We start from the raw sequence: 15,903 nt of genomic DNA, 5'->3' as shown, positions 1-15,903 counted from the left end.
ACTTTACTTCTACTCCCTCAGTCTGACGACCTATTTGGGAGGATTTTATTTATTTCGAATTTTAACCGCGTTAAAATAACTAGATGATTGTTTAAAAAAGAAAATAATTCAAATTTTAATTTTCTAACACTTAGATTTCACACGTTAAAAATTGGATGGTTTGTATTCAATCTTGAGATATTGTTGTTTAAGTATTTCGAGTGTAAAATTAGGATATTTTTTTATTAAAATTACGGGGTCCTTTCGTGAATGCAATTAGGATGATTTTTTTATTAAGATTAGTCTACGTGCTAAAGAGGTTATATCCCCAAAATTTAAGATTGTAAAACTAATTCTAATTCTAGGTGGGATTGTACCGAAATAGAGAACATACTCCTAGGGAATAGAATATCTTTTGGCTTTTGCATCCCAATGGTGACCATTGAAAGGAACCGGTTTCAGCTTTTGCCATTTTAACACATAGACGTATCTTAATAAACAAAAACTTGGTTTCTATGCCCGCATGCTTAGAAATGCGGATTTTTTAATAAATCTAGTTTGGATATGGTTTTTAAGACTTAATTTTTATGAATGTGTAATCTCTAACATAAACGTTATGAATATGAAAGAATAAATAAATTTTAAAAATTAAAAATAATAATTATAATAAGAAAATATTTAAACCGTTAGTTTCGATTGTTTTTAGATGTAGAAATGCGGTCCGGACCGCATAATATAATTTTGCCCATTGAAATATGCGCATGCCCAGATCACTGTGTGAGCCAAAAGAAAGCTACTGTGTGCGAGAGAGAAGTTCAGGGGTCAGAAATTTGCAGAGAGGCCATGGCTTCCTGCTCGCTGCTTTTCTCTCTAGGTTTCACAACAACGAAACCCAAATCCTTGTTTTTGAACCGCCGCACTATCACCAAATTCAGCCCCAACAGCAAGTGTTTGTCTACCAAGAAAACCCCAACAAGCTTTCAGACTTCCATTAAATCTTTTCACAGAGATCAAGCTCAGCCTCACCCAACAAAACCCAATTTGAGCATGCAGGATTTATTTAGTTTTGCAACCAGTCTTTACCCCGTTTATGTTACAGTCGGTGGTGTTATTGCCTGCGTGAAACCTTCCGCCTTTTCATGGTTTGTACGGAGAGGGCCTGCTTCGTATAGCTTCTCCTTGGGCTTCATTATGTTAGCCATGGGCTTGACTCTTGAGCTCAGTGACTTCGTCTGTCTCTTTATGCAAAGGCCCTTATCGGTGAGTAACTCTGCCGTGAAAAAAAAAAAAAAAAAAAAAAAAACAAAAAATCCGTTCTTGAATTTATTTTCTAATGTATGTCTTTTGGATAATTGGGACTTTCATAATTTTGGTATTGTTAAAGTTCCTGCTAGTGTGTGATTCGCTTGAAAAATTCTCTCTTTATTTTTAACTTTTTAACAGATGGCCAATTTTTTGTGTTATTTATGGTATGGCATTCATTCATTGCTTTCTTTTTTTTGTTCTTATTTTTTGCCATATTTTAGTATAACTTCTGAAATTATATTCTTTGGTGGTTTTGGTTTTTTTAATTGTTGTTTGGGGCCCTTTAGAAATGGATTTAATGGCTGCAATTATAATAAAAATCTTTTGCTTTTTTTTTTTTTTGTCTTTTGTTTTCAATGATACTGATTTTTACTTCAGTATAAATCATGTTATATTTGTTATTCTAAGATTTCCTATTGTTTTTTCTTAATCTTTTGTATATGCTGTTATTGGGAAGTGATATGTTGGAGTTGGTTTTGATGTGTTATTATCTTTGTCATTGGATCTAGATACTGTTTGGTTGCATTGCACAATACTCAATTATGCCCAGCTTTGGGGCACTTATTGCTAAATCCATGGGGCTTTCACCTGCTCTATCTGTGGGTCTGATTTTGCTCTCATGTTGCCCTGGGGGAACTGCATCTAATGTGGTAAAACACCTCTACTCTTTGTGATTTATTTAAACGCATTTTCTGTTATTTTTTATCTTTTTTTATTGAAATTTCTTGGATTTGTTATTCTCTAGATGGAATTTCTCTTTACAAACGAGAAATTCACTTTGGTTACATAGGTTTATGATTCTATTTTTAGAAATGAATAACTGTACCATGAGATTTTACTCTTGGAGTTCCATATTCACAGCATACTCTAGAATCAGTCATTGTAAAGAGATAACATATCGAAGTTCCACTCATTCAGTATGGTACTGCACACACAAAGTATGAATAATGACATTTTTATAAATTTAGTTTTTTCCTTTAATGAAAGAATCAAATGTTAGTTCCATATTAAAATTTATGTGGTTTGAATTGAAATATTTTCTTTGAAGCAACTTTCATATACGTACTGTTTGCTTTTCTATTTTGCAATCACGTTTTAATCCAAAGGAATGCTATATTGCAAATCATGAGGAGCATCATATGGGGTATCAGATTTCAATCCCATTGGTGTCTAATTATTATCCAAAAAGAGTTATTTTTTTTTTTAATTTGAATGTTAAATTGGGACCTTGGTAGGGATAGAGCTCTAGACATCATTATGAGGCACCCCAACACTCTTGATGCCAGACCTAGAGGCCATTCCTTGAACGAAAGAGCATTTAATCATTTCAGAGGACATAATATCTGCATTTGTCAAAAAAAGATATAATCGGCATATTGAATGTGTGGCAATATGGACATGATCCTATATTGCTCTAGGAAATTTTGATGTGGATTGAGACCATTACCTTTTGTGTCCAAAGGTCACAAACACTCAAAGCCATTTGAATGTAAAAGTGAATGGGGTGCATCAATTCTCTGCACAAAGTTCAAAAAAGAATTTCCCAGACTTTTGAGAGCATTCAGTATTACCTCCAGCCCTTGATTTTACATCCAACAGTTGGTGGTGATTGGCTTTTTTTACAAGAGACAAATGGTCTTGTTGTATAATTTCCCTTCTCAGGTTGAAGGGCCTTTTTTGTTTGCAGTGTCCCAGTTAGGATTTTATCAGAGAGTGGGTCACCATTAGGAATTCTTAGATTATATGGCATTCTTTACCTCTCATTTTGTTACTTTGTAAATGTGCTCCAAGATTCTTTACATTTGCAGTTATCTGTTTCTGCAAAATAGTAGTACAGGTGACTTTGATTGCTCAAGGGGATGTGCCATTATCGGTCATGATGACAGTTTGTACCACTCTGGGTGCAGCCCTACTCACTCCTCTCTTGACCAAGGTTTTGGCTGGGGCCGTAATACCTATAGATGCAGCTAAGCTGTCCATTAGCACTATACAGGTGAAATAGAACTTTTTAAATGTCTTTTCTTTCTTTTATTATGAAAAATGGTATTGAAAACAAACTCTTCAGTATCTTTTCTCACTCATTAAAAATGGGAAGTTATAAAATGAGATGATTTACTTCTCCTATGGAAAAGTAACAACTTGACAAGCCATAAGATATGAAAACTGTGGCTGGGTGTATCATTGACTGCGCTCAAAATCCAAAACAACTTTCCCTGGACTTCAAGCAGAGGAATGACACACCCCATCCATCTGTTTTCACATGTTGTGATCCCTATAAGAAGCGGTTTCTTTCCAACCTGATACCTTATCATGCACCACATTCTTCTCTCTATGTTAGGCTGTTGTTCTACCCATTCTTCTCGGTTCCTCTCTGCAGAGGATTTTTCCAGAGTTTGTGAAAGTTGTTGTACCTTTTTGCCCTCTTCTCGCAGTGTTGGTTTCATCCTTGCTTGCAAGCAGGTTTGTCACATTGTTGTTTATTATATACTGTTCGTGTGTTCGTGAACCTTTTTCGCCCTCATTTTTTATTTTCTTTATCTTGTTCGCATTTTCTTTTTTCTTTTTAATAGTGTGTTCTCAGAAAATGTCATTCGACTCGGACCCTCGATACTTGGTGCGAAACAAGGCATAGATTCATCTCTGCCATCAGGAATCCATAATATCTTATCAGGAGAACTGGCGCATGTGATGTGGTCTGTTTTGTTGCTGCATTTTGCAGGTTTCTTTGTGGGGTATGTTTCTATCTCTTGTATTGCTCCTCATGGGTGATTGTGAGCTTGTAACATGTAAAGAAATATTTAGATCTATGATCAAAGTTTCTACCAAAACATCTCCCTGTGGGAACTAGAAGAATCTCACTATTCCTTAGAAGTTCATATAATGTATTCTTGGGTGGAAGAAAAGCTCTACTGAAATTGAATCATAGAAAAAAACGAAATGGGAGAAAGGAAATGGGAGGAAGTTTATTTGGATGCAGGGTCTACGGCAAAATGCAAATCATGAAGTTAGTGTGATGAAGGTTTTGTATGATTATGAATGTTAGCATCCTAGAGACTGTTTATATCTACACAGGATACAAATGGGTACTATAACTTTCACACCCTAAAATTTATAGGTTTGGGGCTTCTGTGCAGGAACCTAGCATCAAGCATATGCAGGTTCAGAGAACCAGAGCGCCGAGCAATTTCAATTGAGGTAATGCGGAAAATCTCTCTCTCTCTCTCTCTCTCACACACACACACACACACATATGGAACTGAGTGTAGGTATTTCCCTCATGGAACTCTGTTTTCTATCTGTTGATGAAACTCAGTGTACCTGAATGGACAGGTTGGGATGCAAAATTCGGCTTTGGGGGTTGTTTTGGCGACCTCCCATTTTACATCCCCCCTTGTTGCTTTACCTTCAGCACTATCTGCTGTGATTATGAATGTAATGGGGAGCAGTCTGGGACTCATTTGGAGACATGTTGATCTCGAGGTCACTGAAGAAGATGAAAAAGCATAAACCAGAAATGGCATTTCTCACATTTAGGTTTTTTTGTGACATTTTCTACTGCAAAATCTATTCAAATATTGGAATGACAGTTATGTCTTTATTGTCTGCACATTTGCAACTGAAAATTATCAATCAAGGGATATCTCTGTCCTACTCAGGTTAAGTTCTTCAACCGTTGAAAACCAAGTATTTCATTCTTCCACCCAAAACAGAAAATCATGTCATATAAAGAAAAACAAACATTCAAATGCACTTTATAATATTGCCAGCATCCCGTTTTTCCATTATCCAAATACTCAATTCTGCATTCGAAGCATATATTTATTACTTGAGTATATCTACTCTTATTGATTTCAAGAACTTGAATTATGTCTTTGAAGGCATTTTAAGAACTCAAATCAGTCTTGAAGGCGACGTTTTTCATAGTGCAGTATCATCACTAGTTCCGTTGAACTGGATTCAGAGTTGAATGAGGTTGTTGCATTCATTGACAGGATTGACCTTGGAACCCAAATCATATCTCGAACATATTTTACTGTATGTAAATTTGACAGTTTTTGTCCTTGACAGAAAATATCGATCTGCAACATGTACAAATGTAAAACCTGATTAGGCTAAAAAGTGCAAAGGTAGTAAAACGTTTGACAATTTCCTAAGCCTTCAAATTTATCTTGGAAACCAAATTTTAAAGCAAGTAAATCTTAGTTTGTCTTTTACACTTTTAAGCATGGACATGGTATCAGATATTGTAGTCGAATGATAAGAAAATCGAAAGCAATTTAGTAATTCTAAAGAAAACAAGTCTCCTTGTTCATGATTTGGTTACCAACTGTTTCATATGATCCCTGTTCATGAAGCGAAGGTAATTCAGGACTCCTGTAGCACCGAGCAATGGCTTCTGAATAAATAATTTACGGTTATAAGCGTAGTCCAGCAACAGAGTTTTTGCCGAAATATCAAATAAGAGAAAAAAATCAATTATTCTATTTCTCTATTTCTTTTTCTATTTGTTTTTATTGATGAAATTGAGAAATGGGGGTCTCTAAAGCACACCTAAAACTTTCCAAAGGACCAAGCACTGAGGAGCACAGAGGGGACAACTATTCCACTATAGCCCATGGTACTCAGGATGCCTTTCATAATAGTAAAGTGCTTGGATGCTTTCTAAGGTCACAGCCATCTTAAACCCAGAAGGCCCAGAATGTCCAAGCATCAGCTCCGTAAGACATGTTTGGCTCTAGTCCTAATGTGTTAATGTATTTCGACATGAGAATGTGGTCGAAATAATCTTAGTGTATTTCGACATGAGAATGTGGTCGAAATAATCTGATATCCGATGAGGCTAAGATGCTATAGCCTTCATAGCACCATGTTGTTGACATCTCTTATGTATAGAATGAGCGTTCACCAATTTGCTTAACCTTAGTTTGTGGGAGCATATTAGCCTGTGTCTCTTCTTCCCTGGTTTCCTTTGTCTAAAACCCCATGAAAACAAACGGAACTAAAGAAACTTATATTAAATGAATGACCCCCAAGACATGCATTCTGACACTGATTTCAGATATTGAAAGGCAAATAACGAACTGAAATCGATCTTTATAGAGTCTTTACTAGCAATTGAATTCTAAATCTGAATTGTTTTACTGGTATCTGGTTAGGAAACAGTGAGATCAGATGTCAACATCCAAAATTTCCAAAAGCATGTCAAGTTCAATGACCACCCAAAAAAAAAAAAAAAAAAACCAAAGAAGTCGAGTGAAATGAAGGGGGTTTTAGAGAGTGAAAAGCATGGGTTGATGACATTCCAAAAGGTACGAAATGGGTCCAGCAATTTGTAACTGTTAAATGAAATTAAGGGGCATGTAAAAGAGGTTGAGCAAATTTATCAAAATAACTGGATAAATACTATAAGACAATACGAGAAGCTCGCTACGTTAATGTTTTTCTGCAGATCAATGAAGTTGATTTCAAGAGTTATAGAATCAGGTGCACGTCCCATTTCCAGAAAGCATGGAGATATTTGAAAACAACGATACTCAGGTCAATGGTTTTCTCAGAAGATATTCAGATACATGAAGAACGCAATGCACTGTTTTCCTCATCCTCAGAACCATGAACATAGCATGAAAACATTGCATGCTAAATTCATGCCATACTGAACCATATAAAATCATAAGAATATAAAAAACTATGCACATAGTATCAGAGGGTGGCATCACCATTCAGTCTTAGCGGAAGAGAATTTACGGAGCGTTTGTTTGCCATACCAAAGTATTTTCCATGGACAAGGGAAATCATCAGTTGAATCTCCAAATCAAATATATCAAATTAGAGATGACTCTAGTTCCTTCTCAAAATACAGGGGATTGTTCACCCCAAAAACTTTAACTAGGGAAAGGTGAGCAACTGGAAGTGGCTCTCTCTGGCCTTCCCTTTCTTGTAGAGCTCATTCAGGAAGAGACAAAATTGCTATCCAATGCATTCCATTGAAAGTAGACATTAGCAACGAAGTTCGTAGTAGCAGTGTGTCATTCTTTAAAGTCCCTCTTCACTGCACAAAGGTTCCAGGATAATTTCCTGGTTTCTACACAGTGTTTTCAATTCAAGCACAAACTCGAAAGGTCGAGAAAGAGGAAATAATAGGGCCCAATGGTCATGTAGCTACAAGTCTAAAGCTATTGAGTCCATTCAATACCAACAAATGGTTTCTGGATCCTCAACTATTTCTACCCTCTTGCAATTTAATAGCTTTTGCCTTGTACTCGAAAGACGTGTCCTATATCTAGTGTTTCTAGTTAGCTTTCATCTTCTTGGTTATTGATTCTGGTAGAACATCAAAGTAATTCCAAAATATCTACTACTGTTGATCATCGCTCATTCTATTTTAGGATTGCTAATGTAGTCATGCATTCCAAAGACCTAGAACCTAGCTCCTCTTCCCCCATGGAATTCATTATCAGTGGAAGCCGAAAATGTGTGTTGCTTCACTTGAAAGCTAAAATACTCCTGTTCGTCAGGGCTTCATGCATATTATGGCGTTGAACATGAGGAGAACTTTGTCCTTGTTTCCATGACCACCACCATCCAAATCAGGTCTGCTACTCCGGTCTTTTGACAATGGCATTGTATCGACTCATATGAATAATATATTCTTTTATGATGACCCTTCAAGAAGAGGCGTCTGTGCAACTACCATTGGCCTCGGTTCTCTAGGATTACCTTTATTATCAGAAAGATCAAGGCACTCATGGACTTGACTAAATACCTCATCTATGACTTCTAATTCGACGTAGTAGTGACGATTCATCTATATTTATCAGCATTTCATATGACAGATAACTTACTCTTCTTTAACGTGGATGCCGCATCCATTATTGAAGATGATCATATTACAACTGGCGCTGTTGAGCTTCAACTACAATGTTGTTTGAGATTGAAGGTTCAGTCCACTCTGTGTTTCTTGAATAATGAAGTTTCCTTCTTAGTGACTATGTTGCTCTCTACATGAGCCATTATTTATTCTCTCTCTTAAATATTGAGTAGATGACAGAGTTTCGACTCCGAGATGTACTTGATAAAGACAACTGGAGAATGAATCCATTTACCATCACTACAAATGATATTGTTTATGTTGTCAATCTATTGAGTGAGTCTAAAGCAGGATACCAACTCTTGAATGTTATTTGGCCTCCATCAAAATATTTTCGATGTCAGTCTCACATCTAATTGTAACCCACGACACCTGTTGTAATCTCAACCAATGTTAGTTGCTTATTTGGCTGTTGATTGGGTTGGTTGCGCTGTTGATAGTTCCTGAATCACTAACATCGGTGTAAGGAAAATCCTGGATATATCGAAAAAGTAGAAAAAAACGTCGGCCTCTAAGTCAATGCTAAAGCACAATATCATGCGCTATGAGGTTGTCTGGCTTCCTGGACGTAATCTCATAAGTGACTTTTGAATTTCTTATTTCACTTTTAAGTCATAAATCAAAATATAGAAATTAAAATTGGTTTCTATTGATCTGAACATAAGAAATGCACCAATATTACATGATCCATACTAACGGATCGATTTGGTTGGACAGACCATTTATCAAATTGGTTGAGTCGCTTGCCTATTTAGAAGTCTAGAAGGAAGTAGCTTCGTCCGATCCACTATTCAAGGGTGCCTGGGCCTATCTACACCTTTCTTTCTAAGAAAAGATTGCCAAATCACTCGTATCCCTATGAATAACACTTGCTTTCACTTATTTCATAGTAAACCTTCCTCAATTAATTGTTGAAACTGTCCAAATGTGGCCGATATTCATAATTCGAAGGAACTTCTAATCATTAAATGAAAATAAGTACATCTATATATGTAACATTTTCATGTTATATCGAACACATAAAACTATGCATAATTCTAGGAAATTTGATTCATGCAGTACTGGTAACTTTGTTTGTGTGTGTGTGTGTATGCCTAACACAATATGCAAAAAACCTCACCCATCCGTCAAGAAAGGACAATCTATCATGCACTTGCGCAATGCACTTGCAGAAGTCACAAACTTGTGTAGTGAACTTGTGCCACCATGGCACATAAACATTTATTTTATAAATAGAATGTCACTGGAAATGAGAATCAGTAGCAATATTGGGGATTAGACTCAACTGGCTTAGCTACAAAGAGTTAAATCAAAAGGGAATAATGTTTCCATTTAGTAATTTTATATAGAACACCAAACTTTGTAATGTAAATGAAATTGGACAGAAAAAACAACTTTTAGATGCTCATGATTTATGATGACTCAGGTAATGCCAAGCTGTGGACTGGAGTTTGATTTTTAACTTTTGTATGATTTTCATTTCAATTATTTTGGTTGAAAAGAATATTGGGGACAAGACCCACAGAGTCGAGTTGAGTTATGAATTAGGTAAGCAACTCATCAAGTTATAAAAACTTGAGTCTCAAACTCAATTTTCCCAACCATTCACTTGACTTGACACACCATTTGGATAAGCATTCATCATATCTTGATGGGAACGCCTTGGTAACTTACATAAAGATGCATACAAGGAAAGAGTCTCATAACTGCATCACAAGGCAAAGCCACACAAAAATAACTATATTTAAAGCAATGTCCCTCCCAAATCAAAATCACTACATGATTCAACTGATTCAAGAGCTAGTTGTAAGACTCGATACTCATACATTGTGTCAGTTGATTACTTGACTCGTTGCATTGCAAATGCGACTCGATAACTCTAGACTCAAGAAGGGATCGGTCTGTTTCGCACAGTCTTGGGTGAACCCATGGACTCTCATGTAATTAAAACTATACATCAACTAATCCCTTGTAAACTATGCTCCAATGGAAGGACAACATTGATAAGAAGGGCAGATAATTTAGTTGTCGATTTATCGGAAAGCATTGTGCAAAGATGAACAATATAAATGTGTTAGTGAGGCTCATAACATGTATGACAAGTGCCCCAACAGCTGGACTTCATTCTAGAGACAGGTTTTTGCAGGCTTGAGAGCAGATGCAAGAAGAGAATGGTGACAGATACAGGTAGGAAATCTTAGAAAGGAAGCATGAGCTCCTCGAATGTTCAAAACAAGTTTGTTGAATATGATTTAACTGAAGCCATATGGGGAATCAGAAGTCTCATTCATTAAACTACAAGACAGCTGCCCTATTTCCACTAATGGTTCATGAAGTAATTTTTAGGCCCACTGAACTTTACCAAGTTTAATTTCACAAAGGACTGCCAAAGAGAGACCATAAACATATGTTATATCATAGTTTCAAATACATTTAAAAGCAAATAAACTACAAGTCACACTCTAAAATAATTAAACCAAGCTCAATAATATGATTTTATGTGAAGAATGTCTTGTTTGTAAGGACAATCAATGCTTGGCACTAGTTTGTGAGGATCCTATATTCATTGGTACAAATTATACGAGAATCCAACTATGACAAACACACTAGGACCCTTTTTTTTTTTTTTTGGTGAAATGTGATAAATGGACTTCATCTTTTCATCATGAAACATAGTTATTGGGGTTACACACACCGACATGAACGCCTAGGGTTCCAATTCTATCACTTATTCAACTCCCACCCTCCACAACCCAAAAAAAAAAAAAAAACGTAAAACAGAAAAGAAGGGAGAAAAAGAAAAAAGGAAAAAAGTGCCATGAAAATTGCAGATATTTTAAGCTGAACCCACGTAAGCAAGCAACCCATAACGTGAAGAAGTGGTTTCATGGGTTCGAAAATGAGATATTAAAAGCCTTGTTACTTTTATGGTAATACGAGGATATCAGGAAACTAAGCACGTAGAAAGCAGGCTCAGAGAGTACCTAACAAACAGTAAACTATTAATACTTGTAAACAAAGTCAAGCCATGAAAGTTAGGAAAGTTGGTGGTCTCATGAGGTCCAATAAATGTGTTACTAAAACAACTCTTGTTTGTTCACAAACCCATCACCTAACCAGTCAATTCAGATAGAGACTAGCAACATTTTTATACAAAAAAAGCCAAACAAATAAAAAAAAACACACAGTATTATCCATGAAAATAAAGTATCAGGAAAAGAGGAAAAGGACATATCCAAACCAATTTAAATTAACAATCCAAAAGGCTAATAAACCACCAATTTAAATCCATGATTTATAATTTTATTGCCTCGTACCCCACAAAGCTCTTGGACTCTCACTACCCAAACACCTCAAAACAAAGGCATTGGCGCCTTCATATGCAAGCCACCGAAAAAATAAAATTGCAATATTTTTTAAGGGCATGTTTGTTACGCATAGAAATACTTATCTGAAAGTGTTTTTATGCAATTTTTTATTTTTAAGCTGATTAAATACGGGAGTTTTTTTTACATCAATTGGATTTAAATTGATGTGAAAAGACACCCACCCCTAGTCATGTAGTAGAGGTTTTTCATGTCCATACATTTCGACAGATGACATAGTTTGTGATCGAAATTGTCGGCAATTGAGAGAGAGAGAGTGTGTTTTTTGAATGTTTAGAGAGAGAGTTATGAAGATGAGTTACAGAGAGAGAAGCACTCACTTCTTCCGTGCTGCTCAGGCCGAGCTTCTGCACCACATACAACTTCACTAAATGGATGGTCAAGCTTCCACCACTGCACAAAAGTAGCGTGTATAACTCACTCAACACCATCCACCACCCTCAACAAAATCAACCATACACACATTTTGACCGAGTTCAAAAACCATACACAACAACGAAAGATACACATACTTCACCCTGATATAAGTCCTAGGCACCTGTGGCAGCTCCTCCTCGCCCCCCCTAAAAAAAAACAATGTAAAAAATAACATAAAAAAGTAAAAAAAAAAAAAAAACATGGAACTCTCATGTCATGATTACTCAAAGGAATTTCAAAGGAAAACACCATGATTGTTGTGGACCTCTCACCCTTTATTGGACGGCATAAGTGAGAACCAGACCCCCACCTCGGGCCTATGCTCGACGCGTCGGCCCCGGCGCGACCGAGCCGCAGTAGCTCGTGGTCGTAGCCAACCGGGGTGGAGCCATGGCCTGCTGGGGTCGACCCCATGAGCCTCTTGGTTCGGGTCGTAGGGTTCGCCACCATCATTTCCATTGCTGTCAGGTGCAGTCTGAAAAAGGTTGAGGGTGGTCACACCATCAATTGTATCATAGTTTTGGTCATGGTTTTCATCATTAGCCTCAACAAAACCAGGCACGCCCTGAGTAAAGCTGGGGGGCTCCTCATCATTATTGTTATTGAGCCTCGTGCTGGGTGCGAGCCCCAGCTGGAGCCAGTCCGAGTCCACATGATCGTCCTCCATCGAGCCCACCTCGAGCCCACTTGGCTGGACGGGCATCGATACATTTGTGTCCTTTCCGTCCATTGGAGATGGTTTGAGCTTCTGGTTTCGGACTTAGGGTTGCGGGTAACGGAGGGAGTGAGAAAGCACCTGGAATGGTCGTTTAGGGTTTTCTTAGTAAAGGAAATGGGGCTTTATGGATAAAGGGCGTGGGCCTTTTTGTGAATGATATGATGTAGCTTTTCTGAGAGCTCTTGGGATGAGCGCCTAGAGAGAGAAACAGAAAGCTTAATTCTCTCTCTCTAATTCTCTGGTAGTCTTTATGCACAGAAACAAACGCGCACCGGGCGAACAGAGATTTCCCCTCGCTCCACCTGCAAATAATCGTTTCTGTAAACATTCTCTCTCCAAGTTTTCGCTCTCTGTGCGTAATCCTCTATGTTCTTTCTCTCTCAGACATGGCGTTTGCAGAGAAAGAAGCGAGTAGCCCCACCTAGAGAGAATGTCTTAAAGTTCTGAACTTCACATCTCTCTCGAGATAAAAATCCTACTCTCTGCATATACTATTAACAGAGAATCGATTGAATATATTATTTTTTTTCTGTGTTTTTTTCGCAGTTTTGGAAAGAGAAAAAGGTAGTTAGGAGGAAAGAGAGGGGAGAATGTGCAGTGCCCTAACGTTTCCACCTTCCTGAACCCTTTTTTGTTGTTAGGTCCGTTGGATATGTTTTGGCGGTTGCTACGTTAAAGAGAAAATTGGGGACTTTGCAACTGCTCTATTTTCCAACTTCAACGACGTTGCAGTTACCAACTGTTACTTCCAATTTTTTTCAGACTCGTCCCGGGTAGGAGGCCCAAGTAATACACGGGGTAGTTATGAACATCATGGTCACCACTAATCGGTGCCTTAGCTGACCCGGTAAGATTTGTACATTTAACTGATTTTAGCCCATCCATTAATTTTAACTGGTTAGACTGATTAATAAAACGAAAACTGTTTTTTTTAGTTTTATTTATTTATTTTTTATCTTTAAAACCAGTCTGTCAAACCGGTTGTTTGCTGGTTAGTCCAATCTTCATAACACTAATATATAACGCTAAAAAAACCCTAATAAGAAATTTCAGAAAAAAAAGTTAAAAATAATATAAAGATTTTAGTGGAATATAATTAAAAAACAAAATGAAGCCAACAAATATAAGAAAATAGATTTAAAAACAAATTGATTTACCTTCAAAAAATTTGAAAAAAAGAAAATGCATAATTGAGGCATTTGACAATTAAAACTAACAAATCATTGTGAAATACATCCAAATTACGTTTGTGATTTTTATGAGCAAATTTATATAATTTTTATTTATTTTTAAATATATATACCAGAGTTGTATATAGTTACTTGGCTTGGCCAGGACTGAGTTTGATTAACTCCGCTGAGTAGTCACACACTGGTTACATCCATGGAAAATGACTCTCTCTCAACCACTTCATCCTTCAAACTTTTTAAAGCCTTAGCTGCTCACCTGCCAAATGAGTTTAGGTAATACAGACTTATCTGTGTGGATATCATAGTTATCAAGATCTGACTTTGAATCAGTCATAGGTCTAGTCCAGTCAAAACTAATTGGTGAATCATATTTCAAAAAAATATATAAAGAAAATAAAAATGGCATTTTGAAATATATAATGTATTAGTAAAAAATTCTCAACTTTATTTAACCAGTGAAAAAACCAGTCCAATATTGATTTTGATCAATTTCTAACGATATTATATTTTTAAAGTTCTGCTTTAGATTAAAACAACCAGGGCACCGGTGGGTGGTAGTTCAGTTCAGTATGTCCATATCGGTTATGGATACAACTAAAACTAAAATATAAAAAAATAGGGAATATGATGATTCCATGATGATTGTAGGGTTTCCAAGAATGAGATCTGACCCCGAAGATTCCAAGAGCCAGATCGACCCTAGATGATTGCCGGGTTTCCAAGAACTACATTGAGCCTGGTTCCCAAGAACCGGATCGGCACCCACAGGTTCAGGCAGTTCAGTTCAAACTGAGAGTTTCAAAACGCCATTACTCACACTATTATTTGATTCTAGGCCCTCTCTCTCTTTTTCTCTCTGTCTCAATCCGTAATAAAAAACACTACATCAGTTCCTTGCATTCATTCTTCAATGAAATTTCAACCATGCAAAGTGAATAGATGTCTTTTTTTATTTCTAATGTGAAGATCTCTTATCACTACAGATCCTTAGATATGGAAGTGGTGAGCCATTGGCAATCACTGTCACCTCCTTGGTAGAGTTTTCAAGAATTTAGCCCACCATTAACAGGCTTTTCAAACCCTAAGATGCAGCAATCTGAGTTTACAACTCCAAAATCAGAAAACTGCTTTTGTAATTATTTTTTGATGAAACCAAAATTAGAAACTGTTCATCCCAAAATTTTATCAGAAAGCCTAACCCTTATGATCTAGAAGAAAGGCTAGACTGAAAGGCATAAACCTTGTCTCTCTCGGTAACCATGAAAAGTTCGCATTGAAAGCTTCTCGGACTAGATCGCAACTGTTACATCCCTGTAAACCCTAAAAATCATGTCAAACTATCTCCAAATTTGCAGTAAACCAAAGGAATCATCTTAGATCAATCTTAAAGCCTAGAGATCATTACTGTAAACCTGAAAGATCATTTGAACCTAAAGATAACACTACAAACCCTATAGAGCATGAACATTGTCAACAAAAAAAAAGAAAAAAGGAAAAAACAAAACTAGAGATCATCTTCTTATACCCAGAATATTATCTGTCCTATATATAACACTGTAAATGTTAGAGATATATCACTGAAAACCCTAAAAATCAGCCGAACCTATAGTTAACACGACAAAACCCTAAAAATCATCTGAAATTTAGAGATCTAACATCCCCAACCCTCATCGGTTACAAAACATACAAAGCAAGGACAAATACTCCTGTTTCAGTACTTCAAAACCCTAAAAGCACTGTACATGCATTCCTTTTCCAATACCTTTGGGTTTATAGAAAGGGCCCGTGACCCAATAATTTCTAGTTCCTTCCAAACTCAAAAAAGGTCAAAAGTCACATAAAATAATATTATGAGCAAGACGTAATGAATAGTTGAAGAAAATTGTTACCTACGTCCCATCCATGTCTTCTTGTTGCAGTCAATCTTTTGGATATATATTCCAAAGTCAAGTCATGGAAATAAGTAATATAAATAATTACTTAAAAAAAGAAGCACTGTAACAAATCACAAGGCAAGAGAAATCATGGCAAAAGAATCAA

At 36.6% G+C, this 15,903-nt stretch overlaps 2 protein-coding genes and 1 long non-coding RNA gene across 8 annotated transcripts; 2 read left to right on the top strand and 1 right to left on the bottom strand.

Annotated features, from left to right (window-relative positions):
• The first annotated feature begins 763 nt into the window (after window positions 1-763).
• LOC18436702 (putative sodium/metabolite cotransporter BASS2, chloroplastic) lies at window positions 764-4,954 on the top strand. Of its 6 annotated transcripts, none has more exons than XM_011626026.3 (7): window positions 764-1,239; window positions 1,794-1,934; window positions 3,122-3,277; window positions 3,662-3,744; window positions 3,855-4,016; window positions 4,419-4,479; window positions 4,615-4,954. In XM_011626026.3, exons 1-7 carry the CDS (start codon window positions 823-825, stop codon window positions 4,789-4,791), a joined length of 1,197 nt encoding a protein of 398 aa, XP_011624328.1. In that variant the 5' UTR covers window positions 764-822; the 3' UTR covers window positions 4,792-4,954. The 6 variants fall into 6 exon arrangements, with proteins under 6 accessions (XP_011624328.1, XP_006846988.2, XP_088708244.1 ...); XM_006846925.4 differs by having other exon boundaries at window positions 3,623-3,744; XM_088852118.1 differs by having other exon boundaries at window positions 3,114-3,277.
• A 25-nt stretch (window positions 4,955-4,979) lies between these two features.
• LOC110007504 (uncharacterized) lies at window positions 4,980-13,916 on the bottom strand. Its single transcript, XM_020668877.2, has 4 exons — window positions 12,228-13,916; window positions 12,051-12,101; window positions 11,859-11,931; window positions 4,980-5,363 (listed from the first exon to the last, which is right to left on the bottom strand). Exons 1-4 carry the CDS (start codon window positions 12,683-12,685, stop codon window positions 5,181-5,183), a joined length of 765 nt encoding a protein of 254 aa, XP_020524536.1. The 5' UTR covers window positions 12,686-13,916; the 3' UTR covers window positions 4,980-5,180.
• LOC148779878 (uncharacterized) lies at window positions 12,533-14,813 on the top strand. The gene is made up of 2 exons (XR_016044605.1): window positions 12,533-13,520; window positions 14,512-14,813. It is a non-coding gene; the product is annotated as an uncharacterized LOC148779878 (long non-coding RNA).
• Window positions 14,814-15,903: the final 1,090 nt, after the last annotated feature.

The sequence above is a fragment of the Amborella trichopoda genome, chromosome 11, assembly GCF_054954075.1.
Source record: "Amborella trichopoda isolate Santa Cruz 75 chromosome 11, AtrichopodaSantaCruz75HAP2 v2.0, whole genome shotgun sequence".
NCBI lineage: Eukaryota > Viridiplantae > Streptophyta > Magnoliopsida > Amborellales > Amborellaceae > Amborella > Amborella trichopoda.
The sequence above is the reverse complement of the archived record's forward strand: the minus strand, read 5'-3'. Positions and strand labels throughout refer to the sequence as shown.